General features: G+C 53.1%; 6 protein-coding genes across 6 annotated transcripts; 1 reads left to right on the top strand and 5 right to left on the bottom strand.

The window, feature by feature from the left end:
* Window positions 1-484: 484 nt before the first annotated feature.
* Window positions 485-869, bottom strand: CTHT_0061990 (import receptor subunit-like protein; the record flags this gene model as incomplete). Its single annotated transcript, XM_006696452.1, has 4 exons — window positions 485-506; window positions 560-596; window positions 658-686; window positions 742-869. 4 exons carry the CDS (start codon window positions 867-869, stop codon window positions 485-487), a joined length of 216 nt encoding a protein of 71 aa, XP_006696515.1.
* Window positions 870-1430: 561 nt separating this feature from the next.
* On the top strand, window positions 1431-2748 carry CTHT_0061980 (uncharacterized protein; the record flags this gene model as incomplete). The annotated part of the gene is made up of 3 exons (XM_006696451.1): window positions 1431-1447; window positions 1516-2045; window positions 2117-2748. The coding sequence occupies 3 exons, from the start codon at window positions 1431-1433 to the stop codon at window positions 2746-2748; spliced, it is 1179 nt and encodes a 392-aa protein (XP_006696514.1).
* Window positions 2749-3822: 1074 nt separating this feature from the next.
* Window positions 3823-6648, bottom strand: CTHT_0061970 (putative cap-binding protein; the record flags this gene model as incomplete). The annotated part of the gene is made up of 4 exons (XM_006696450.1): window positions 3823-4724; window positions 4777-5857; window positions 5922-6400; window positions 6585-6648. The coding sequence occupies 4 exons, from the start codon at window positions 6646-6648 to the stop codon at window positions 3823-3825; spliced, it is 2526 nt and encodes an 841-aa protein (XP_006696513.1).
* A 2496-nt stretch (window positions 6649-9144) lies between these two features.
* Window positions 9145-10727, bottom strand: CTHT_0061960 (glycogen synthase kinase 3-like protein; the record flags this gene model as incomplete). Its single annotated transcript, XM_006696449.1, has 6 exons — window positions 9145-9278; window positions 9351-9749; window positions 9806-10154; window positions 10218-10301; window positions 10413-10585; window positions 10682-10727. The coding sequence occupies 6 exons, from the start codon at window positions 10725-10727 to the stop codon at window positions 9145-9147; spliced, it is 1185 nt and encodes a 394-aa protein (XP_006696512.1).
* A 6393-nt stretch (window positions 10728-17120) lies between these two features.
* Window positions 17121-18214, bottom strand: CTHT_0061950 (uncharacterized protein; the record flags this gene model as incomplete). The annotated part of the gene is made up of 3 exons (XM_006696448.1): window positions 17121-17216; window positions 17591-17971; window positions 18116-18214. The coding sequence occupies 3 exons, from the start codon at window positions 18212-18214 to the stop codon at window positions 17121-17123; spliced, it is 576 nt and encodes a 191-aa protein (XP_006696511.1).
* A 1483-nt stretch (window positions 18215-19697) lies between these two features.
* Window positions 19698-21423, bottom strand: CTHT_0061940 (putative 1,3-beta-glucan protein; the record flags this gene model as incomplete). Its single annotated transcript, XM_006696447.1, has 3 exons — window positions 19698-21235; window positions 21291-21334; window positions 21416-21423. The coding sequence occupies 3 exons, from the start codon at window positions 21421-21423 to the stop codon at window positions 19698-19700; spliced, it is 1590 nt and encodes a 529-aa protein (XP_006696510.1).
* Between the last annotated feature and the right edge of the window lie 1892 nt (window positions 21424-23315).

The raw sequence follows: 23315 nt of genomic DNA, 5'->3' as shown, positions 1-23315 counted from the left end.
TATTGGGTGTGTTCTAGCTGAAGTCCATGTGAAAGCGTGGGCGTGAATGGGAAAGTTGGAAGAAGTAGAAGTTGCGCGCGCGACTTGGGATGACGCAAGGCAAGAGGGAAAAAAAAAAAAAAGAGTGCGACCCCGGCAATCCTCGGCCGAAGAAAGCGAAACGCCGAAAGGGGCAACACCGGCACAAAAGACTTTACAGACTGACACCTGTGTATGGACTACCAAGGAGTAAAAGAACCCAAGCCAGTTTATCCCATTACTTAGTACAAGCCGAATATCATGCGCTGGAGATGGTTCGTGACTATAGTGTACAATCATCGTGGCCCATGGTGACATCACGATGGCAGCTGTCATATTTTCCTCTTCCTGTTCCTCTTGCTCCCCGTCTCAGAATCCAGCCGGCCCTGAACACATTGTCCATCCTGCAGCCCACACTACTCATACAACATATGGGGATCTTTGTCTGTGAAGGGGTATATATCGTTCAAGAGAGGGGAGAGAGGAGACTGGAAGAGTCAGCGGGTCGAGTTCCTGGTTCGATAAAGAAGACCGGACATACCGGATAATCGAGGGCTTAGGCTCGCTGCGAGTGTATCCTGAGACAGAGTTAGCATATCCATTCCTTTTAACATTGCAGAAGTTCATGGAACAACATACCGAGATAGAGAATCATAGGGAGATAGCCACTGCTGGGGTCAGTATGCCAGCACTCGCTGAGAGTTAAATGGCAGGATGACGCACTAATGAATGACAACACGCGAGATCTCGATGAGCTTGCTGATGCGCTCCTGCTTGCTGTCAGCACCAAGCCGAATAGTGCGGAGGGATGGACCGCGACGAACCTTGGACTCTTCGGAGAGGGCGAGCATTTTAGAGGCTGTGGAAATCTGTGCAGGAGGTTAAGCTGATTGGTGTTGTGGCTCGTGCAAGTAGACTCGTACAATTGAAGTATGGACTGATTTTCGAGTAAATAGGTTTGTGGTATTGTCGCTCTTTAGCAGGATCGGTGATGGCGCTGTCGATATCCGGACGATGGCTGCTTTAAACTTTCACCACCTTCGAGGCATCGCCGTGGAGTTGCGGCAGAATGAATTTTGGGCGGTCATCTTGTTGCTGCGGTCTTGGCATACTCCAGTGCCCCACTGTCTGCTGCACCCCTGTCTGGCCCACAGTGCGACGAGCCCCGGGCCAAGGCGGGCCGCGCAGTGCCTCAGTTCGACGCGGGTCTGGCCCAGAAAACTTCCAGCAGCAAAGCAGCAAAGCTTCTGTTGCGATCCACCGAGAATCCTCAACGCAAGCAACACCAATCCTATCCAAGTTGTCAACGTTCGACCCAACTCAGCAGCAAGACAGCCTGGATATCAATTCGACGCTGTAATTGACATCATATACATTGCTTCTCCAGGCTAATTCGCCTGGACACAGCCAAAATGGCCAACAGGCACTGGTAAGAAGACCCTCTCACCTCTTTATTTAGGACAAAAATATCATACTAATCCCCCCCCCTCCCCCCAGGGAACAAAACAAGGATGCCACGGTCTACGTGGGTAATATCGATGAGCGCTTTACCCACGAGCTTCTCTCGGAGCTCATGACGCAGGTCGGCCCAGTTCGCCAGGTGCACATGCCGCAGGACCGCGTGTCGCAAACACACCAGGGCTACGGCTTCGTCGAATTCGACACCCCCGCCTCGGCCGAGTATGCCGCCAAGGTTCTCAACGGTATCCGTATCTGGGGCAAGCCCATCCGCGTGAACAAGGCCAGCGCCGACAAACAAAAGACGGTCGACATCGGCGCCGAGCTCTTCATCAACAACCTGGACCCGCTGGTTGACGAGAAGATCCTGTACGACACCTTCTCGCAGTTCGGCACCATCCTGCGCCAGCCCAACGTCGTGCGCGACGAGAACAACATCTCTAAGGGCTACGGCTTCGTGTCCTTTGATTCCTTCGAGGCTTCCGACGCCGCCATCGCCAACATGAACGGCCAGTACCTGCTCTCCAAGCAGATCACGGTCGAGTACGCCTACAAAAAGGACGGCAAAGGTGAACGCCATGGCGACGCAGCCGAGCGCCGTCTCGCCGCCGAAGGCAAGAAGCATAACATCCTCCCCGAGAAACAACAACTCCCCCCGCCTACCACATGGCCCCTCCCACCGCTGCCGCCGCCGCCGCCGCTGCCGCCGCTGCCGCAGCCGCAGCAGCAGCAGCAGCTACACCCACCATCCCAACCGGCCCAGCCGCCGCTGTCCCCCCCGCCCCAGCAGCAGCCGGCATCCCTCCCGTTCCCCCAGTCGCCGCAGCAGCGGGCACCCCAACAACCCCTTACGCTCCGATTCCCCCCACCGGCCCAAGCCGTCCCGGCGTTCCCTATGGCGGCCGTCCCCCCGCCTCAACACCCACAACCCCCTCCACAACAACCCCGACCCTTCCTCCGGCCCCATCCGGACTCCCTGCCCGCCCGCCGCCAAGTCACGGCGGCTATGGCGGCCCTCCTCCTCCGCACATGCCCCCTGCGGGAGGATATGGTGTGCCGCCTGTGCCACCGCCAGCAGGGTTTGGTCCTCCGGCTGGGACACCGCCAATGTATCCGGGTGTGCCCCCGGCCGGCTTTGGCGGGCCGGGGGCGCCTCCGTATGGGGCTCCACCGGTACCGCCGCCGGCTGGGTTTGGGATGCCTGGTGTGCCGGGGGTGCCGCCACCGCCGGCTGGGTTTGGTGCGCCTCCGGCAGGCTATGGAAGGCGTTAGGGGAGCGGTGGGGGGGGGGTTTAGGGAAGATTTTGGAACCGTTGCCAGTGTTGGTATTGGGTTGATGATGGAACGATCTAGCCACCTCATTACCTGCCTGAGAACCCGACACTGCCAATTGCCGTGTAGGACAAGGTTTATGGCTGTGTTTGACCAGCCTGAAGGTTTTTGACGGCGAACTTTGATGAGAAGCTAGACAAATTATGCTCGGTTTGGGGAACGAAGGTTCTACCCTTACTACCTAGCTAGGCATCAATGTGCCTATCTTCGACGCTTACACTGGAGGCTGGTCTTTCATATGGGGATTCCTGTCCCTTCTATGATGGATAAAACCTCAAGGAGGATGCGTAAACTGCAGGCGAACATCTGTATCTCTTTTATTGTATGTACAAGCCTGGCTTGGATTGGTTTCTGGATGGATGAGGAAAGCTAACTAAAGCTCCTAGAGCAAAAGAATGCATAATGTGGATGGTGTTGAGGTGGAAGAAATGGCTAGCATGTAATCAAAGAAGAGATGTAAACATCGTCTAGAAAGACAAAAAAAAAAAGAAAGATACCCACACTGTCACATTGTTGAGACATTCAGATCAACTTCAAAGAACAACCACCAATTCAGGTAACAGCTTTCATTTTTGTTACTACTCATTCATTACTGCTTACACAGCCGTAGCAATAAATATTGCAACTGTGTCATGCTTCTTGTTACGCTGCTTTTTTTTTAGTTGATTCTTCACTGAATCTCTCCTAGGAGAACCTGAACCTGCCTTTACCTCCTCCCTTCCTCATGATCCCCGTTTTTCCCATTGGGAATGAAATACCTAGCACCCTCCGAAGCTGATCCATAGGAAGAAAATAAAACCAAGAGGAAAAGGCAAAGAACTGTCGATGTAAGTAAAGTACAGTAGAGAAGCATGACAAATCCCCCTGGGCCGTGTCCATGGAAATGGCCTTTTTATGCCGTCCTAGGAATCTTTGATTGTCATCTGCCTTCACAAAAAGGAGAGGGCAGAGACAGTAGGTGCCGGACGGTCTAGCTGGTGTCTTTTAACCGACGCCTAAGCTTGAACCGTAAGCTCAAGCATCAACATTCATCCCCTCACCCTCCCCATTCTCAGCCACACCATTGGCCGGCTTCTTGCCATCCTCCTTCTCCTCCTGCTCCTTCTTAGCCTCCTCAGCCGCCTTCTCCTCCGCAGCCTTAGCCTTCTTCCTCTCCCTCTCCTTCGCCGCCTCAACCAACCACGTCTCCTCAATCGCCGCCCTGCGCCTAAACACGCGCAACCAGCGATCAGCCCAGCGCCGAACCATCCTCTCATCCTCCTCATTCTTCCCATCCTCTTCCATCTGCTCCTCCCTAGCAGAGGAAGACGCCCACGGGGCAAGGGCCTCCTCGATCTCCGTAAACAGCGCTCTCATCCTCGCAACCTCCGTCTCGCGCGTCTTGGCATCTTCCTCTTCCTCCTCCGGTGTCGTGGGGACCTTGAACGCCAGCCCGCGCACGCGTGAAGTGACCTTATTAACCGTATTTGCCACTAACTCATACATATACGCCGTGCCCAGCACGCGCCCTCTGGTCTCGGCCACCCGACCGCGCAACACCCACTCCAACACGGCAGCCGGTGTCAGAATGGAATAATTCAGCAGCTTCTCGATGATGGTAATAGCGACACCGGGATGCGCGGACCAGTACGCCATGGTGGCAGTGATGATTTGCGCCCGCGCAGCGTCGGAGGCCGCGCCCGCGTCGGCGAGACGGTCCTTGGTGCGCTCGATGGCCGCGAGCACGTGCGAGAGGGACTTGTTGCCGATGTGCAGAACACAGGTGACGAAGACGTCGGTGCTGGCGACCAGGGCGTCCATGTCGCGGTCGACAGCTTGCGATTGGATGCGCTGGATGTATGTCTCGATTTCTTCGTCAGCGGCTTTTCGCTTGAGGAGGGAGGCGATTTCGCGGCCTTCGGGGGCGAAGGGGGTTTCTGGGGGGTTGTCAGCAACTTAGTCAGACTGATACAAAGGAAGGAGACGTACCATCATTAGCAAACTTGAAATCCGGCGCGTCCTTCTCCTTCTCAGGCGGTATCAACACCTTGTACGGATCAGGCAGGGTATTCTTGATGCGCTGGGCAAAGCTAAGCCGGATCTCCTTGTCAATGGCGCCGAGAATGAACGCCTTGCGAGGATGCACATCCGGCAGCTCAACATCATCCACCCACTCAGTCCACTTCCACGTGAAACCGAAGTTGCTGAGATGGTGCGCGAACCAGTCCATAAAGCGGTACGCCAGCTCCCAGTCCATGCGGGGAGCATTACGGTACAGGTAACGAATAGCGCGACCCAAGCTGGGCGCAATCGCCGCTGGCGCCAGCTTGCAGGCCTCGGTAAGGACGGAGTGGTAGTAGACGAGCTTGTGCTCGGGGTTAGGCAGAGTAAAGATCTGGGAGAAGACGGCATCAACGGCGACATCTTCCGGCTTCCAGGTCGATTTGGGAGGTTCAATCTCGCGCAGCTTATCAAACGGGGTAGCGCGGGCGGTGAAGGTGCGCTGGGAGAAGAAGCAGTCCAGGTCGATCAAGTGACGCGCTGTGACGTTGCGATTGAAGTCCAACTGGTTAATAGTATCAAGCAGAGCATCGCGGATCAGGGACGCAGCGGCATTGGTCGTCGGGGGGACGGACTGAACCTCTTGGTTGGCGTACACGGAGAAGTACACCTCTGGGAAGAGAGGGCGAGGGCCAGCGATGACGGTCTCGGGGATCTGGATAGCAGGAAGGGCATGCTTCTGCGCATTCTGCAGCTTGGTCTGCATCTCGGAGTTGCTGGGAGGGAACTCCCACGGCCTGGGCAGGTACGGGAGAGCCCACCCATTGTTGGCCTCGTTCTGAAGCTGTGCCTGCAGCAAGCCGATCAAGCTCTGTGACTGGGGAGCAGTCTCGTCGCTGCTCTCGGGATGCCATGGTTCGACCAGCGCCTGAGAAGTGTGTGGCTCCGAAGCAATGACCTCCGTTTTCTCCATAAGATCGGCGGCCTTCTGATTCCACTTGCCCGGCGCCGCAACCATTACGTATGGCAGGGTAAGGAGGATGATCTTGACAATCTCGGTACCAATCGTCTGGTCCAATGTTAGTCGGTTTTCTCACTCTCGTCCCAAAACCTCGGATGAAGGGGAAACGCACATCCTCGGAGCTAGCCGTCTGCAAATCAACAGCCCGATTAAACAACTCTTCCAACAATGGGAATATCCCCTCCCCCTCCAAGCAGCCCTGCAAACAAGCCAGAAGCTTCAGGTACAGCTTCACCTGGCGCCATTCGCCCTCGGCGATCTTCTCCTCGACCAATTTCGCCAGCTTCGCGAGCAGCATATCGACGATCTCAGGGCGGGCCGCGTTCGCGACGATCACGACGGCGGCGACGAAGGGCGTCTTGAGCGGCTGCTCAACGGCCAGCTGGAGAGCGAGGTCGACAAAGTTACTGCGCAACAGCTCGTCATCCCAGTTGTCTGTGAAGAGGGTCGCAATGGAGTAGACTTCTTCGTGCCACGGCCGCATGGGATTCTCGGCGATGGCGATGAGCTGCTTGCGCACGCGCACGTGGGGCGGCGGGACATTGTCGTAGCGGCGACGAGGGGGGGCGCGACGCTCGTACTCATCGTCGTCTGTGATGGAGGGTTAGTTAGACAATAGATATCAACTTGATCAGGTCGTAGATGTGCGAAGCCGAGATCTTGAATAACTGAAGTCGGTCGGTCGCATCGAGCCGTCGCCAACAAAATTCGACCAACGCGCTGGCGCAGGAAGCCATCAGACGGAATCTATCAAAAAAAAAAAGTAAATACCTACCACGATAGCGACGCTTCCTCGAGTTATACGAGCTGCCGCCGCCTCGGCGATCGTAGTCGGCCATGGTGGGCAGTCAAATGGCTAAGCACTTGCTTCCAATGCCTTTGCACTACTCTGGTAGCCAACGGCCGCAACGCCAAATTTGTTGTGTTGTAAAAGGAAGAAGGCGGGACGCCGAATTTTTTCAGCAGAGAGTCGGAGGGATATGGCTGACGGGAAATTTTCAATTGTTTGGAGAAGGCTTTCGCTGCGGCAGGCTGCAGAGAAGCATTCACGGCGACGACGCGAACTTCCTAAAATCCAAACACCCTTGCTTGCTGCGACGACACGAGCCAAGCATTGAGAGTGGGTCTGAAGCACACTCTCTTTAGCGAGACTCTGTTGCTACCCAGGGAAAGATTGATGCCTGAGATCTCAGGCTCATGCATGATGATGAGGTCGGACGTGTCGTCATCAACTTCTCATAACTGGCTTGGTGTAAGAGTAAGGCACATGGGAATCGTTTTGACGCTTCTTAGTAACTTTAGCAATTGAGGGAAAAACTCCATAATACTACGACAGATCCCTCAGCAGGATGTTCATGGTCTACATAGTATACCAACTCTGTCTTGTCATGCCTCTCATCACCAAGATCAACAAGATACAGTCAAGCCCAAAATGTGTGACCAACTAAGACTCCCGTGGCCTACGATTTAGGATAGAAAATAGGAAAGGGATAAAGCTGATAGGAAGTGACCAACTGAAGATTTAGCTCCCAGACGAAGCTCAGTCCTATCACTCACCATCAGATACCTAGCCAGTGATGATGCCCATCACGGAATATAGTCAAGCAACACACCTTTTCCCCCCCAATGTACCCAATAATAATAGCACTTAATTCATTTCATCATTCGCAATACGTACCTAGTTAACCTAGTTACCCTGCCTAGCCTAGTAGACCTCTCCTCTTCCAGAAAACCAGCCAAGCCATGAAGGAAAAAACCAGTCTTCCGTTTCTTTCTTGCTTTCTTTCTCATCCACACGCCCAAAAAAAGCTTACATACTCTCTTTGTTTGTTTCCTCCAGGATGATATTTGTGTGTGTTCAATCTCGCTTTTTCTTTTCTTTTTTTGTTTGTTTGTGTAATAAAAATGCTGTACACTGTGTAGCTGCCTAGGCAGACCTCTCTTTGTCGTAGTCGGTGTCATCACCACACATCACTACCACCAACACTAACTCTTCTTCTCCCGTCATACTCCTTTCACCAGAAAAACCCAAGCATCTCAAGGGACACCGGCGAAGAAAGCATAACTAGAGACAAAGAGCCAAGAGAACAGAGAGAAGCGGTGAGACAAGACTCGAGCAGGGGTAGGTAAGGTAGGTCCAACGAGCGTCAAACCTCAGCGAAGCCAAGCCAAGCCATGATGCCATGCCATGCCTTTGCCTGTCTGTAGTCCAACCCATAAAAAGCAGCATCGCGCGAAGAGGTGAGGGGAAAAAGTAAAAGAAAAAAATAATATAAGGAGGGGCCAACCAACCAAGAGCGAACAAAAGAGGCAACAAGCAACCAGAGCATAAGAGTTCTAGGTTTAATAATTTCCCAGCCAGAGATCAAGCGACCTGACGACAACAACAACAACAACAACAACAACAACAACAACAACAACAACAACAACACAAGACCGAAGACAACCAGCCAGTCACTATAGAGATCAAAGAACTGGGAAGGAGAGGTGATGAATGAATTCCTGGAGGGCCACAACAACTAACGAGTAGCCGGAGCTGTTAAATAAGGAGAAAGAGAGAGCCGAAAGAGCCAATACTCCCAAACCAGTAGAACAAATTATATGTCCAGCAAGGATAGGGGCAGAGGTTAAGCAAGAAAAAAAAAGTTATCTCGCGTAAGGCAGGGAAAAGGAAAACAAACTGAAATCTAGAGAACGTAAAAAAGGAAAAAAAAAAAAAAAAGAGTCCTGGAGGGAGAACCGCGATTGTCATTGGCACTTCCTCTCTCCCGATGCGGCCTTCCATCACACATTCACCAACCCAGTTTTGATCCCATATATCCGTTTGCATAGAAGATGACCGCTCATGGACCATCTCGTTACTGTTGCTATTAATTGCCGTCATACTGCTCGCCACTCGGCCCTTGTTGCTTGCTGCCCACCGTTAATGCTAGAAACTCTAAGCATGAATAGAGGGGGGGAGCAAGTGACTCGACACCATATCTGTCTTGAATCCAAGGGAGAAGGCATGCAAACAAAAACAGGCAGGCAGACGGCAGCTCGCAAGTCCGAGGCATGTGTGTGGCTCGAAGTGTCCTTCATTGCCACCTCTTGCTTGCCTTTGTTCGGTGTGGGTATCTTAATGCCATTTTTCTCTCTGTTGTTGGTGTTGTGGTCATGATAATCATGAACGAGTTGCTCGCAAACCAGAGTCGAAGTGCCTTTCTTTCAGCCGAATCACAATCCCGGGCTGAGAAAGCTGTGCCGAAACCGTACAGCAAATAGACTGCCCAACAATAAACCTGACATGATAATTGCAAGTCGCCCTGAATCCAATGTGGTGAACACCCGTCACTTCAGTCCAACCTGGCCATCATCTCCTGCTTTGTCATAGGCTTAAAGTTGTCAATGTCGAGCCCTTGCGCTGCAAGGATAGGCCTGTAGTGAGGAGGAACAAGCTGATGGTTGAGGTGCGGCGCAATAGAGAGTTCTTGAGTAAACCAGTGGTCAGTAATTGAATCAAACATTAATTTTTTTAAAAAAAAAGCTCAAAAAAACTTACCATGACGAGAAAAGTTGAACAACGGGGGGAGATCCCTCAGTTGGCCAGTGCCATGTCTTGAGTCGGGCAGCTTAGTGTTGGGGTCACGCAGCTCATCGAAGAACGGATGGACCATCGCATCAATAGCGGCCAGGCGTTCTGTTGGCGTGTACTCCAAAAGCTTCGAGATCAAGTCGATGGCATTGGCATCCGCCTTACGGAACACCTTATTGAACGGGTGAGGCTTGATCTGAGGGAATTTGTGCTCCATGTAGTTGGGGTTCATTGTCCGGATCTGTTCACGGGTTGGGGTTCCGAGAACCTTGATGATCTCGACAAGCTGATCAATGCCAGACTCTCCAGGGAAGAGAGGCTGCCCCAGCATAAGTTCGGCCATGACACACCCGGTTGACCAGACGTCTGAAATACTGTTAGCGAATGCCTGGCTGAATAATAGGCGGTCTTGGGCCACTTACCAATCTTGGTCGTGTAATTCGTCGCGCCAAAGATCAGCTCAGGGGCACGGTAGTATCTCGAGCAGATGTACGAGACGTTGGGTTCATTCTCCACCAGAATCTTGGCGCTGCCGAAGTCGCAGAGCTTCAGGACGCCCGTAGCTGGATCCAAGAGAAGGTTCTGAGGCTTGATATCACGGTGGCAGATGCCCTGCGAGTGGATGTAGGCCAAAGCACGGAAGAGCTGGTAGATGTAGAGCTTGACCTCGATCATCGGCATGGTCGTCTTCATCTTGTTGAAGAACCGGGAAGCCCGATAGACCGTCTCGGGTACAAACTCCTGGACGAGATTAAGGTAGACTTCGTCTTTCTATTATCCCAAGTCAGCTCTGAGCCCCGCGTAACTAGTCGCCATCAACTACGGGTGACATACCCGCTCGCCATTGGAGTAATAGAAGGCCTTCAACTGCACAATGTTGGGGTGCCGCACAATCCTCATGATCTGCAATTCACGGTTCTGCACGAAAAGGCCGATTAGCCTTTGTCAAGCCGATGGGGGAAGAGGAAAGGGGGGAGAAGGGGGGGGGGGAGAGGGGTTGGTATCCAAAGACAGAGTGCGGGAGCCAACCTTGAAGCGCTTGTCCTGCAAGACTCGCTTGATCGCTGCATCTTCGTTCGTTGGGGCAAGTTTTGTCTGGAAGACCACACCAAACGAACCGTTGCCTACGATCTTGCACTGGGTGTACTGGATCTCGCGGGTCTCACCAGTAACACCATCTTGGACCTTTTCGCGGATGACCTCTGAACAACCATGCATCAGCACATGCCCCTACTAAACCCCCCCATAGTGTATAGCATATAGCATATAGCATGTGGGATTGTATGGCGCAAGCTCACCTCCCATCCGCAGGGTATTGAACGCTGCCGGTCTATTGGACGCCATGGTTCATCAAGTTCAAGGTGGGGTCCAGATTTGTTCTATCCAGATGGAACGACTGAAGGGAATGTTGGAGATGTGCGACAACGGATATGGATGTCGGGCGAGTCGGAGCTGGCCGTGTTGGGCAACAGGTCGACGACGAGTGATGGCGAGGGGTCGCGGTCGTCGATGGACTCGATGCCTGGGCCCGGATTCGGCGAGGGGGGTCTCTCTGTATAGTGTGTCTTGCTGAGGCCCAGGAAGCGTGGCAGCTTCGCGAATGGGACGCGCAAGAGGAGATCGAATTGAGGTCTGCGGCAAACCGGTAAGGCTTGCTTGGGTTTTGATACCTCGTCGCCCGATGCCGGGGGTCTGGGTATGGATTTGTTGGAATGGCAAGGTAGGTGGTAGGTTTTCAGGCGGGAAACGAAGCCCTTGGCGGCACAGGGAGAAAAACCGGGCGGGGGCTCGATGCAGCTGGACTGGCTGCGACGGACGCGGATTGGCTGTGGTACGTTTTGGTACTGTACAGTCTCAAAGGTCAGAAGGGACGTTCAGTACAGGTTCTGGCCGTCATGCAACAGTCTGGTGATGGGCCGAGTAGAGGAGAGAGATGCCAGCTGTCCCAGGGCCGGTTGCGAGGACTGTCAAGGTGTGCGAGGGAAAAGAAGATGGATGCGCAAACTGACGCAGCAGTAGGAGAGCGTGACAGGAGTGTTAGGTTTGATGAAGTGCAGAGGGCAGCTGAGAAAGGTAGTAAGGGGCGAGGGCAGCGACTCAAAGATAGTGCGCTGGTATGAGTGGATGGAAGTGCAGCAGCAGCAGCAGAGTGTGCAGTGCAAGGTGAGTGGCTTGAGGTTTTGGAGGGGCGGTCCGCGCTAGCTAAGAGTGCTTGAAATGACGGCGGGGAATGACAGGGCACTGTGGTGGCGATCGCACACAAGGGAAGCCTGGCGCGCACAGCAGCGGCTCTCTCCAGTCTCCCCGGGCCAGGCAGGGTCGACTTGATGCTGTGGGTGGTGTGTGCAATTGCATGGGATCAATGATTGCAGACTCGACTCACTTGAGTTTGACTTTCCAAAGAAGCGACTGGAAGCCAAAATCCAGCCCTCAGCCTTCACACAAGTTCTGCCCAAGACGTTAAGGCGTTACGGGCAGCAGGGTACTGGGCAGGCTGGATGTGGTCGGGTACGGATGATGCTTGGAGGTAGCAACCCAAACTCGATACTGTCTCCTGCGATGGAACCTGGGACCGAGGGGACCACGGGCTGTGGTTTGTCCGCAAGGGAAATAGCGTTGCAGTGTGGTTTCCAGCCCCCGGCCGTTGAACAAAAGCGCGCCCGAAGGGAGAGAGGACAGTCAGGGGAGGGCGAGCAACGATGCAGCAAAGCAAAAGGATGAAAGGGGGGGAAAGCAGGTAAAAAATGTGGGAAGAAAGCGGTGTTATATTCAGGCCCTTAGCTCCAAGCTTAGAATGGGAGGCCAGGAACAGAGGGGATCAATGGGCACAGCAACGGGCAGCGGGCGTTGTCGTTGGCCGCAAATTCCTGCCCTCTGGCATTGCATGCTGCCCTGCAGCTCGTACATCTGGTGAGGTCAGATGGCCGGGGATTTGGCGCTCAGTCCGATCGACCCAGCCAACCAGGGCTGGCCAAATGAGGGGTTGGGATTGGGAAGGGGGCAAGGGTTTACAAGGCAGGTGAGCCTTTTGGGACAGCTCGGTGTGCGGGTGTCGGCGCAGGACCGCATCAAGCACGAAGCAAAACAGAGGACGTTAGAGTGCAATGACAGCAGAAAAGCAACAGAAGGATGCAAAACATAGCAAGACCCAATACTTGCAAAAAATGGAACACTCTACGTCAAACTGACACTTACGCGCGCTTGTTGTTCTCTGTGTTGTGTTGCAGGGGATGATCGTCTGCAGGTCAGAGACGCCTACGTTCTGGCGAAGCGATCAAGGCTTGCCCACAGCAGTGGTGAGGGGTTCGTGCCGGCCCGTCGAAGGCTCGCTGGGGTTTTCCCTTAGCTCCAACGGAGGAGCAGTGCGCAGAGGCGATTGTACTGTACAAGCGTAGTGGCTCGTGTGCCCGTGTCCAACTCGAAATGGAAAGGGAAACGCGCTTCTCCATCCTGTTGGCTCTGCGAGCGCGCGATTCGACTCTGATGATGATTTGTGGAAGTGCACGCTCCTATACCTCTCAAGTCGCGGGTAATAGGCTCCAGATCTGACAAGCCGTTCCTGTAGATCTCTGGAAGCTATCTCTTCTCCGGCAAAAGAAACACTTTGGGAATAGAGACATTGAATCTCCGTTGACAGATGCTGTCCTCTGAGCTCTAGTGTATGTCAATGAGCTGCCGGTCTGTGCTTGTCGTCCTGTTTGGGAATGTAGCACGACAGCCGGAAGTATCTTCCTATCGTTATTGAGTCTGCAATGCTTTGAAGGGGGTTTGAGCTCCAATCTTGGGGTCCAGACTTCAGTAATGGCAGCGCAAAAGAATGCACAGAGTCTGACACAGGGTAGAGCTGTCTTGAAATTTAAAAGAAAAGCTCAGAAAAGGAACACTGAGCAACAAGCACATTCATACCATCTGTAGACAGCAGAACCGATGAAGTTACTGACGCCTTGCCATCTCCGAAATAGCCTCACTCCCGTGGCAAGAGGATGTCTTGGCATACAGGGTTGTCTGCCTGGCCGTCTGCTGGCCTGCCAGCGTTTGCTTGTCTCGACCATCCTGGACTTGCTGCCCTTGTCTGAGCCCCAAGGTGGGGCAGGTTGTCGCATTGCAAGTGGTCACCTGGCTTCTCACCCGTACGTAACTTGACAAAGAATACAATGCGGACAGCAGCTGCAAACTGTATTGAATGACAACATCACGATCTAGCCCATCATCCAGTGGCAATATGTGATCAAAGAGACCTGAACCGCAAGCCTTTGATCATCAGGTGCCTGGCTAATACGATCGATTGGGCAACGTCTAAAATTTGAGGGCGCTGCCCAACTCTGATACCCGTTCCACGGTGGTGGGTTGTCCTACCTACTTCAAATGCCTGCGGTTTTTTGTTTGTATCTTGCCCACAGTTTTATAGGAACGGGAGCAGTAGCCGACGCGTTCGGATCACTATGACTCGAGAATGAAACCATTGTTTAAATTCTAGCCGTTTGCATGAAAGATCCTAGCTCCAGCAGTTAACCGAGAGACCTGCGTAGGGCATCGCTAGTAGACGGCTGGTTGTCTTTGCAGAGCCTACGCCAATGAGAGGTAGTTTACTTGACTCCATCTTATTATACCGGTGATATCTTCATGGTATTGTTTGATCTGCCCAAGAAACAACCCCTGAAGGACCGCTCTGCGCAGTCATGCTACGCCCAACACGTGGCTTCTAAAACCACCAGCCAAAGCCGGTGTCCCTGCAGCACTGCAGCACGGCGTGGGCGACCATCTCGTCTCTGAGACGGTTGACGAATTTGTTGCAGGCTGTTTCTTGACGACTGACAGATTGAGAACTTAGTCGAATAACATCATCCTAAATCCCGTGTGATTGGATCCGCACCCACACCTCTCACCATCACAGAAGCATTTGCCTACCCGCGCCTTTCTCGCTGGAACCTGCCTATCCGCAGCCGATCATTTTCTTCAACGTTCCCACTCCTTTGGTTGCTTCGGTGCTGCTGCTGGTGCCACCGCCGTGGCTTTGTAGCGGGTACAACTCGACACCGCCCAGGGTGGGATCCTCTGCAGCCAATCTCCGATGTCTTGGCCGGCTACTTTTTTGATGAACGGCCAGACTCAAGAAAGTTGCCCAAAGACTTAGGTCTGCAGCATACTACCGCACGGCACCGCAGAAGCTCCAATCGCATGTGCAGCATTGTCTGGCTTGACTTAGTGCCATTGGCTCAGCGAGCCTCGAATCGCTCAAGTTGTTAGCGAAGTTGATGAAGACAACTTTTAGAGATGCCATCATGGTATTAAGCGACGAAGAGACAGAAGCATGTTGCTCCTCCTGCCGCATACGTGTACCTGGCCTTGACCGAGACAAAAGGAACAGCGCGGCTCTGCGGCCTGGGCGCAAGGTGGATCTTTTCAAGGTCTCTGAAGGTCCCATGACCTTCGGAGAGAGCACGCTAACCCACTGACAATGCCGGGAGCATCGCAATTGGTCGGCATTCTCTCCATCAAGGAAACAATAAGGAGAAGAGGAAGAGCGGGCTCGGTAAACGGTGGGTAATCAACTACAATGTTCTCAGATTGTCAAGAGATATCAACGCCAGCGAGATCGACGTTAATGATCTCGCCTTTTCTATTCCCAGGTATAGAAAGAGGGGAATTTTGTGTCTAAACATAGCGAAAATGGCTTGCCCTTCTCAGAGCAAGAAGCTGGGAATCGGCAGAATGCGTTCGGAACATTCCGCTGTGGCAGATTCAGGCACTGCGGGCGCTGGATCTTACCCAGACAAGAGCCCCAGACACACACACATACACTCACGCACGCACGCACGCACAACAACATAGGACAGGGCTTTGTAGAAGAGAAGCTTCCACTCAGGTTTAATCATTGAATGATCACACAGGGCCCCCAGCCAAGCAACATCAACCAACACTCAGGCATGTGACCGCCAGTCCATGTGAGGTGTCACAAAGCCGCTGCTGCCGATGATGGCAGCCTGGTCTCCTCCAGCTCGCCATTGATAGGGACGACAACAAATTGTCGACGACGCGAATCCTTCTCATGGAATTCCACACAGATTCGGCCAGGCCTGGAAGCAACAAACCAGCAAAGATGGAACCAGCGTCCCATCTGCAAACCCACAGTGCCACCCACCAAAAAGATGCCCGGCGACGACGCTACGCCCGGCGGGTTGTTGGCGGGACTTCAGTCATCGCGATGGCCGGGCGGGGCTCCACTTCGCGGCTGCGGCCAGGGCTTCATTTTAAGTGATCCGTGCGTTTTTTTTGGAGGGTTGAACAATGCCAAGCAGGAGACATGGATCATCGGGTGGAAACACTGCCGGGGGTGATTGACGCCAGAAACGACGACACTCGACCAGTTACCACGCGTCAAAGTTGCTGACATCTGAGAATCTTGAGATCCAGACGTCATCGCTTGGAGAGTTCGGAAAACAGAGCAGATGGATCCATCCTTCTATTTGATTGTTAACCGTTCTTCGCCATCGTTAGATATGTCCTGACTTGGTGCGTAGAGTCTCGTGTAGGTGACGGCTGATAGAGTGGTTGGATTTGTCGTACGATTGCTTGAAAGACGGCAAATGCTCCGGATGATGCTCTGTCAGATGACAGCACCTTATGGTCGTCTGCTGTGCTGTTCTTGGAGACACTATCTGTTGTTGTTAGGATCGTACGTATATCTTATCAATGAGCGCATTGCTTCACAGAGTTACCCTATCAACATGGTCCGCTAAGGATGAGACGGAAAGCATTCCACCACTCCTGACTTAAACTTGAACGAGACAATTTAGGCACCTAGCTGGTTACACTGCTGTGAGCTGTGAGCTGTTTCCTCGATAACAGCTTTCCACAAGCTCACTCTCTCACCAAATCCATGGGAATGCCTTGTACGTAAGCGAGTTGGGACTACTGGAATAGGAACTCCTGTCCCTCCGGCTGGGCTCTCATCATGGAGGGTCGCACAAGGACATAAGACGGTAAGACGCAGGTTGGCAGGGTTTTGTCTGATGGAGAAAAACTGCCCTGTTTTGGTTTCGGGAGTCAGATTTGGCTGAGGTCTGCAAAGAGGGGGCCTCGTTGTCGCTTGTCTCTGCCGCTGAGAACCGTGAATTGGCCGACTGATCGATAATCCTACTGGTCATCCAACAGCGTGCTGAATATGATGTTGTCTCTCAAGTCTATGAAGACGGCTCTGAGCTCTTCAACTTAGATTCAAGATTGAGAGCCTAGCCTTGAAGTTCTACTAACAGTATTAGACTCAAATCAGCCGACTCATTTAGATGGGAACACAAAGTCAAACAAAGCACGCCATGTTGCATGCAAGCGGCTAGAACGTGATGCAGATGGAAGTGCCAAGAGCATCCAGCATGCAGTGGCTTTGCCGAGCTGTAGCTGATGATTGGATATACTATGTCTGGAGTACGTTAAATCTATATTGTGAGCTGATTCTAGTTCAAATGGGATAAAGTAGCTACTATCGTGTCAAACGCTAAATGGCTATGAAGATGACACCAAGAGCTCCAAGAACGGTTTGAATGGTAATGTTATATCATTTCAAGGCTGGTAGATGCTTATTAGAGCCATATAAACAAAGAAAAAAGAAGGGGGGGGGGATACCTATACTGCTGGCATTGCTGTATTTCAACCTGCGAGTCTTTTCGTTGCTTCTGGCTTCTGCGTGATTAAAGTGCCGTTTGTGTAGATAAGTTATGATATATACCAATTAAAACCTTATTCAAACGTGTACAACTTGCCGGTAGGTGTTTTGAAGTAATAAGCGCCGAGGTCGAATGGGGTTATGCCACCACTGAGGATCCTGACAGCGGCCTGTTAAAAGAAAGCCATGCCTCAGCGTACCAACGCATTCAATATTTTTGATAATCATATTCAACCATAGGGATTATCAACCATCATGTATGGTACATATCCCAACAAGCAAGCCTTAGCCACCATAGCCGTAAAGGACACCAGTGCCCGTTAGCCCCAATGAACCGCGTTCCAGAACCATCCTTTGTCCTGCCTGCAGAGGAACCGTAACTCATATCGATCGCAAAGCTCCAACGCCAATTAAAAGACAACCCCCTTCGTCCTCGTCTCGCTCAAGTTGCTCGGCCCCGAGGAGCTGCCCAACCCGGAGCTGCCCCTCCCTCCCCCTAAATCGCCAAACTATAAGAATACTCATCCTCCATATTCTGACTCACCCACAACACAACCGTACTCAACCCGACCAAAAAGTTCGACACCAAGTTTTCCACGCCCATCCCCAGCGCCGGCCACTGCACGCCCGGCACGACATACTTCAGCACGAAAACCGTCACACCGCCCGCCATGCCGCCCGCCAGACTGGCGAACCCGAGAAACAAAATGACGCGCGCCTTCCACGCGACGCTCGACGAATACCCCGTGTAGCTGAAGGACTCGGAGGAGAGGCGGGATTTCTCAATGTTGCTGATCACGAGCATGCCAAGAGCTGAAAAGATGAAGGGAAGCCAGTCGACGAAGCCGACGTGGATGGTGGAGCCGTTGCGGGAGGACTTAGACCAGACGGCAGAGTCTAGGAGGGTGTAGAAGGCGAGGGAGAACTGGAGGATCACGTGTTAACATCGTCTTTCTGAAGGGGAGAGGAAGTGTATATAGGGGAGAGAGAGAGAGAGAGAGAGAGAGAGAGAGAGAGAGAGAGAGAGAGAGAGAGGAGGAGTAGAGGGGAGAAGAGGGGGAAGACGTACCAGCCCGCCGGCCGTATAAACACCCGCGTTCCGCACCCAAATGCTGTTAAGCCATTCTGGCTTGCGGAAGCGCCAAAGACGTTCTTCGGGGAGGGACATCATGGAAATTTACTTGGGCTGGATTCAACGTAAAGCGATCAAGCCGCGCAGGCCGGATGTTGTTCAATAGGAGGTAGAAGTTGTCGAACCTGGGGCGGGGAAGGGTCCAGCTGAACGATTGGGTGTCGCTGTGTTTTTGACCTTCCCAAATCCGGACTCTCTCTTGAGATATCGAAGCGTCGTACCCTTAAGTATATGCTCTCCTCCACTGCACTTGTGTTGTACGCGTTGAACCAATATCAGGTTCGTTTCGTGAAGCTGCTGGCTGCTGGTGATGCAGCTGTTGCTTGAAGCTCCGGGTCGTCTCAGGCTCCACACCAGGATGACGACGTTGGAGGCTGGACCCACACGGTCATGTCTTGGCAGGCTGACGTGCTTGGGTTAAATGCGGCAGCCGTAACAGAGGAAGCGGTGGGCAAAACTTATCGTAATGGGAATATCACGTGACTGCCCTTGATGGTCCTCGGGGTTGAGTTTCTGGCACGGGAATTGTGCTACAGTTGAGACGGTGCCTAGGTTGGTGCGATGTATGTATAGACGCGGTACTTTGAAGGAGATGAAGGATATTTCAAAATAAAAAGACATCGCTTTGCTAACTACGAGATGACCAAAATTAGTGAGGAAGTTTAGAGGAATCACTGTCCACCATGCCAGCACTCTCCTTGTCTTCACCCCTTTTGCCTTTTGTCTTTCATCGAGAGAGAGTGCCCATGACCCTCCTAGCCCTCCATCAGATCTATTCGATACAATCTGGAACCTCACACCAACCTCCCGACCTACGTCCTCTATCCCGATCCCACGCTATCTTAGGTTACGGGCACGTTGAAGGTTCAGCCCGTTTCGAGATCTTCCCTCAAGATCCTCCACAGTATCAAAGCACCATTAAGGAGTTAAAGGAAACAGCCGATGAAAAACAAGGTCATTAGTAAACAATTAGACCAAGTATAATGTACAGCAACAAGAAGTAGGTAAGTAACCTAGGCATCCAGCAGCAATGCTTTACTCGTGCTCCTCCATTTCCTCCCGAAGGGCAAGAGCAACGGTCAGGATGATCGATTGCGGAGAAGATGAGCACTGAGCCGATACCCAGACAACCCCCCGACTCAACAAGAAAAGTTTAGAAAAAAAAGCAGAAAACGTAATTAATGATCCCCCAACCGACTGTATCCCCAACCCCGAAAGACGCCGTGTGGAAAACAAATATCCCCCTTGTGTCGATGTAAATCAGGCTTCAACTAGTATGTAATGTTTGTATGTAATGCGCCAATTCCTTTCCTTTTCCTCCTTTTCTGTTTCCTTTACCTTCCTAATCTCCTAATCCAGGCGGTTGGCTGTGACGAGGTCAATCCTCGACTGTAGCTGATTTGCGAATTCCTGTTGAGAGAGAGGGAAGGGTGTGGTGGTGGTGGTGGTGGGGGAGTTTTCCCAGATGGCGGGACGTTTTTAGTTAGAATCCTCGTTATCCAAGATTCGAGAATGGGATTTAGATCTCAATAGTCTTCATCCCATCACCCTCCGCCTCCGCAGCCTTACTACTTGACGACGCCTCCGCCTTACCCTCCTCCTCCTCCTTCTGCTGACCCTCAGCAGCCGCATCCTTTTTCTTCTCCTCCCCACTCTGCCGCGGCGTATCAACCTCAACGAGTTTCTCCTTACCCGCCGCAACAGGGCTACTCGTCCCTTCCGCACTCCCACTCGGCCCCGCCTCCTCCGTAATATGCGCGAGAGGCGTACTTTTCCCATACCCCGCCGGGCGAATTGGGCTCGGAATAGGCGAGATAGACGATTTCAGCCTCTGGATGGATCTGCCCCTTTGGGGCTCACCATGACCATCCGCAGGCGTGACATAAGGCGAAGTTGGCGCACTAAGCGAGCTGGCGCCCGGCACACCCGTAATACTAGGCGCCATCGACCTCCGCTTAGCAGCCGCGGCCGCGGTACGACCATACTTCTGGTCCATACGCCAACGGAGGATGTCGAAGTAGCTGGGCTCGACGCGGGTGGTCTTGAACTCGCGGAGCTTGAGTTCGCCCGAGTCCTCGTCGATGAACCAGCGGCCGCTGTTGAGGTCGTCGGCGACGATGGCGAGGAAGGCGGCCCATGAGCGGGCAATCACGTATTTAGTGTCGTAGTCACGGCCGAAGAGGATCACTTGGCCCCAATGGCCGTTCGGGCCGGGCGCGAGGTCTACGGCGAGGTTGTTGCCGCCCCAGTCGCGGACGAGGGGGATCCAAGCCGGGTGGGCGTAGGCCTTTTGAATCGTGCCTGGGGGCACGCAGTTCTGGCGGGCGAGGAGCTCCTCGCGCCAGTTGGTGCGCCGAGGTGAGGTTGGTGCTGAGCTGGAAGAAGCGGCTGCTGAGGTTGAGGCCTGACTGCTGCCGGCGGCTGCTGATTTAGACGATGAAGCGGTAGCTGGTGGCGGCCGGTTGAACGGAGGCTCCGTCATCAAAATATCCTGGTTGACCTTTCTCCAGTTCTCCCACTCCTGGACAATCTCCTCGCAATCAAGCAGCATGTGGCCGAATATGATACCGGTAGGAGTGCCGCCGCGTTCTTGACCATCATGAATCTGAAGGGACTCGCGGACGTCTTGAGGCAGCGAGCAATCCAGCTGGTACTCCAGCTCGTTCAGGTCGTTGATGGTGCAACCCTCGCAGAGCTGGTCAAACAGTTCTGGGTAATTCTCCTCGGCCCAAGCGTCGATCTTTTTCCACGAAGCGGAGACGGGGGGTGGGGGCGGCATGCCATCTTGGAAGGACTGCATGGGGATTGAGCCGGTCGGACTCGCGATCTCGAAGGCATCGTTCGCGGCGGCCTGTGACCTCATGCCGGGCGAGTAGGGAATGCTGTTTCTTGGGCTGGTAGCGCCATTTGGGTCGAAGCCGGGATGGTGAGCATCGTCATGGTATGGGGATGTGATGTCAGAGCGCGACTCTCCGGCGGTTGCGATCGAAGTCAGGGGATTGCGAGCGCCCAGAGGGACATGGCGACCGGTTCGGATCGGGGAATTGTAATCGGAGTCTGGGGAAATCGGGTCAGAGAATGTCAGGAATGATCAGGTAAGGGGAACACGAACGTCGGTCATTGCTGGTCATAACATGCCAGAAGGAGCGTAACAGGCTGTCAAGGAGAGGCAGTTAGCCAGCTGAAGAGAGGGAGAGAGAGAGAGAGAGAGACCAAGATTGTGCTGATGCCACGTACGAAGCCATGTTTGGCAGTCTGCTCGACCTGATCCGGCGACCAAGGGACTTAGTTCTGGTGAAGGGGGTGTTGGGGGAGATAACGAGTGAACGGAGTGCCGGCCGCGAAGATCAGTTGGATCTGCGAATCCCTAAAGGGAGTCGCACGAGGGAGAAGGGCCGGTGTTCCGGCAGGGAGGACGATCCGCGAGACAGAAGGGCGGATATAGATAAGGGCGCTGATTTCAAGCAAGATATCGTCCAGAAAGCCGGGTGTCCCGTACTTCGTAAGCAGAGGAGGAGCTGGTGGTGGTATCGGTACCCGTAAAAGGGTCGTAGAACATCGAAGACCAGAATCACACCAAGGCGGAGTTCAAAACGAGCGATGCATGTGCATGAATCGACGACGACAACAAAGTGGAAAAGATAATGGAGTTGTTGGAGATCAAGTTGTTGGAATGAAAGCGTCAGAGGTCTTCTCTTCTTCTTTCTCCCCGTTTCTTTGTCTGCCGTCAACAGCGAAAGAACAACGACGACAACGAAATGGAAGGAAGGGAAATGGAATCAGCCAATGCAAGGCCTTCAAAACGGTTCAGGCGAGCCGGCCCTCGCTCAGCATCGTGGACCGCATTTTTAATGGGGCCAGGGGTTGCCGGTAAGGGGGCGGACCCGACCTGGGTTCCACACACACTGTCCCCACTTGCCCATCCGGGCTTCGCGCCAAGGAGGGGCTGGCTGTCGCTGGTTCGCTGGTTCGCTGTGCTGCGTTCTCTCCTATTAGGTCGCCAACTGCTGCGCGGCGCTGCTCGCTCGCTGCTCAGTGGATGGAGGGGGCCCTGTTCCAGTTGGTGCTTGCCTCTGCCACGTGAAAGACGGCCACGCGACGCTGGACACGGTTGCCTGCAGCTTGTTGTCGAGTTGGCTTCCTCCCTCTCAAAGAATCATGAACATGAAACGTGGAAAGACGATGAGTCTTCGTTGCTTTCAAGGTTGGAATGGACGATGTTACTCTCGGTAACGGATAACCTTGATTCCCCATAATTTCGGAGCCCAGTAACGCATGCACCGATACAACGTCAGTGCCGGGAAGAGCGGCGAGGGAGAAACGGAATCCTTGCTGAAACACCCTATCATTAAAAGTGAAAGTCCAGGGCAGACATATCCTGTGGGCTATAATTGTCGACGTGCACATATGTTTAGCAGCTGGGTTATAATCTTGTCATAGAGTGTTTGGATAGTTTTTACGCGGCACTGTGGACAACAGTATAAACGAAGATGCATCTGATCATCGGGAACAAGCCAGAAATTTCAGATTTGAAAAAAAATAAAATAAATAAATAGATAAATAGATAAATAAAAGCCCCACCTAGATTCAGCTGGACAACGGTCTGCCTCGCAAAGATCTCGAATCAGGAGCCACAGCCGCATGTCAGGTACATGAGCCATGGTCCATACTTACTGCGAAGTTTGCATGCCTGCTTCATACTTTGATAAATCTGGACTCTCAGAGCTGGATATAGGGAAGAAAGTACACTAGTATCCTTAACACTGTGCCAGAACTCCGATGATGACCAAGCATGTTCTTGGGCGTGGAGTATGTAGTACGCACTACGTATTCACCCATGTTGTGCAAGTGTAGCTTCGTGTAAACGGCGTGGTTACAGACACTCGATTTAGCCAGAGACATCCTATGGGCTGCCCAGGAAGCCCCTCTAAACACACTACCAATGAGATCTACGGCGATATAAATCTAAATGTGACCCCTTTAGACCTACGTTAGCATCGCATTCGTGCGACATGAGTAATCAAGGATAGACTGGATGTAGATCGTGGGGACACCAAGGGAGGGGTGACATCTGTCCATCATCGGTGTAAAGCTCATGACTAGGCTGAGTGACGAAGCATCACACAACCCCGCTCGT

This window comes from Thermochaetoides thermophila, assembly GCF_000221225.1.
Source record: "Thermochaetoides thermophila DSM 1495 unplaced genomic scaffold scf7180000011821, whole genome shotgun sequence".
Classification (NCBI taxonomy): Eukaryota; Fungi; Ascomycota; class Sordariomycetes; order Sordariales; family Chaetomiaceae; genus Thermochaetoides; species Thermochaetoides thermophila.
This window is presented reverse-complemented; position numbering and strand designations above follow the sequence as displayed.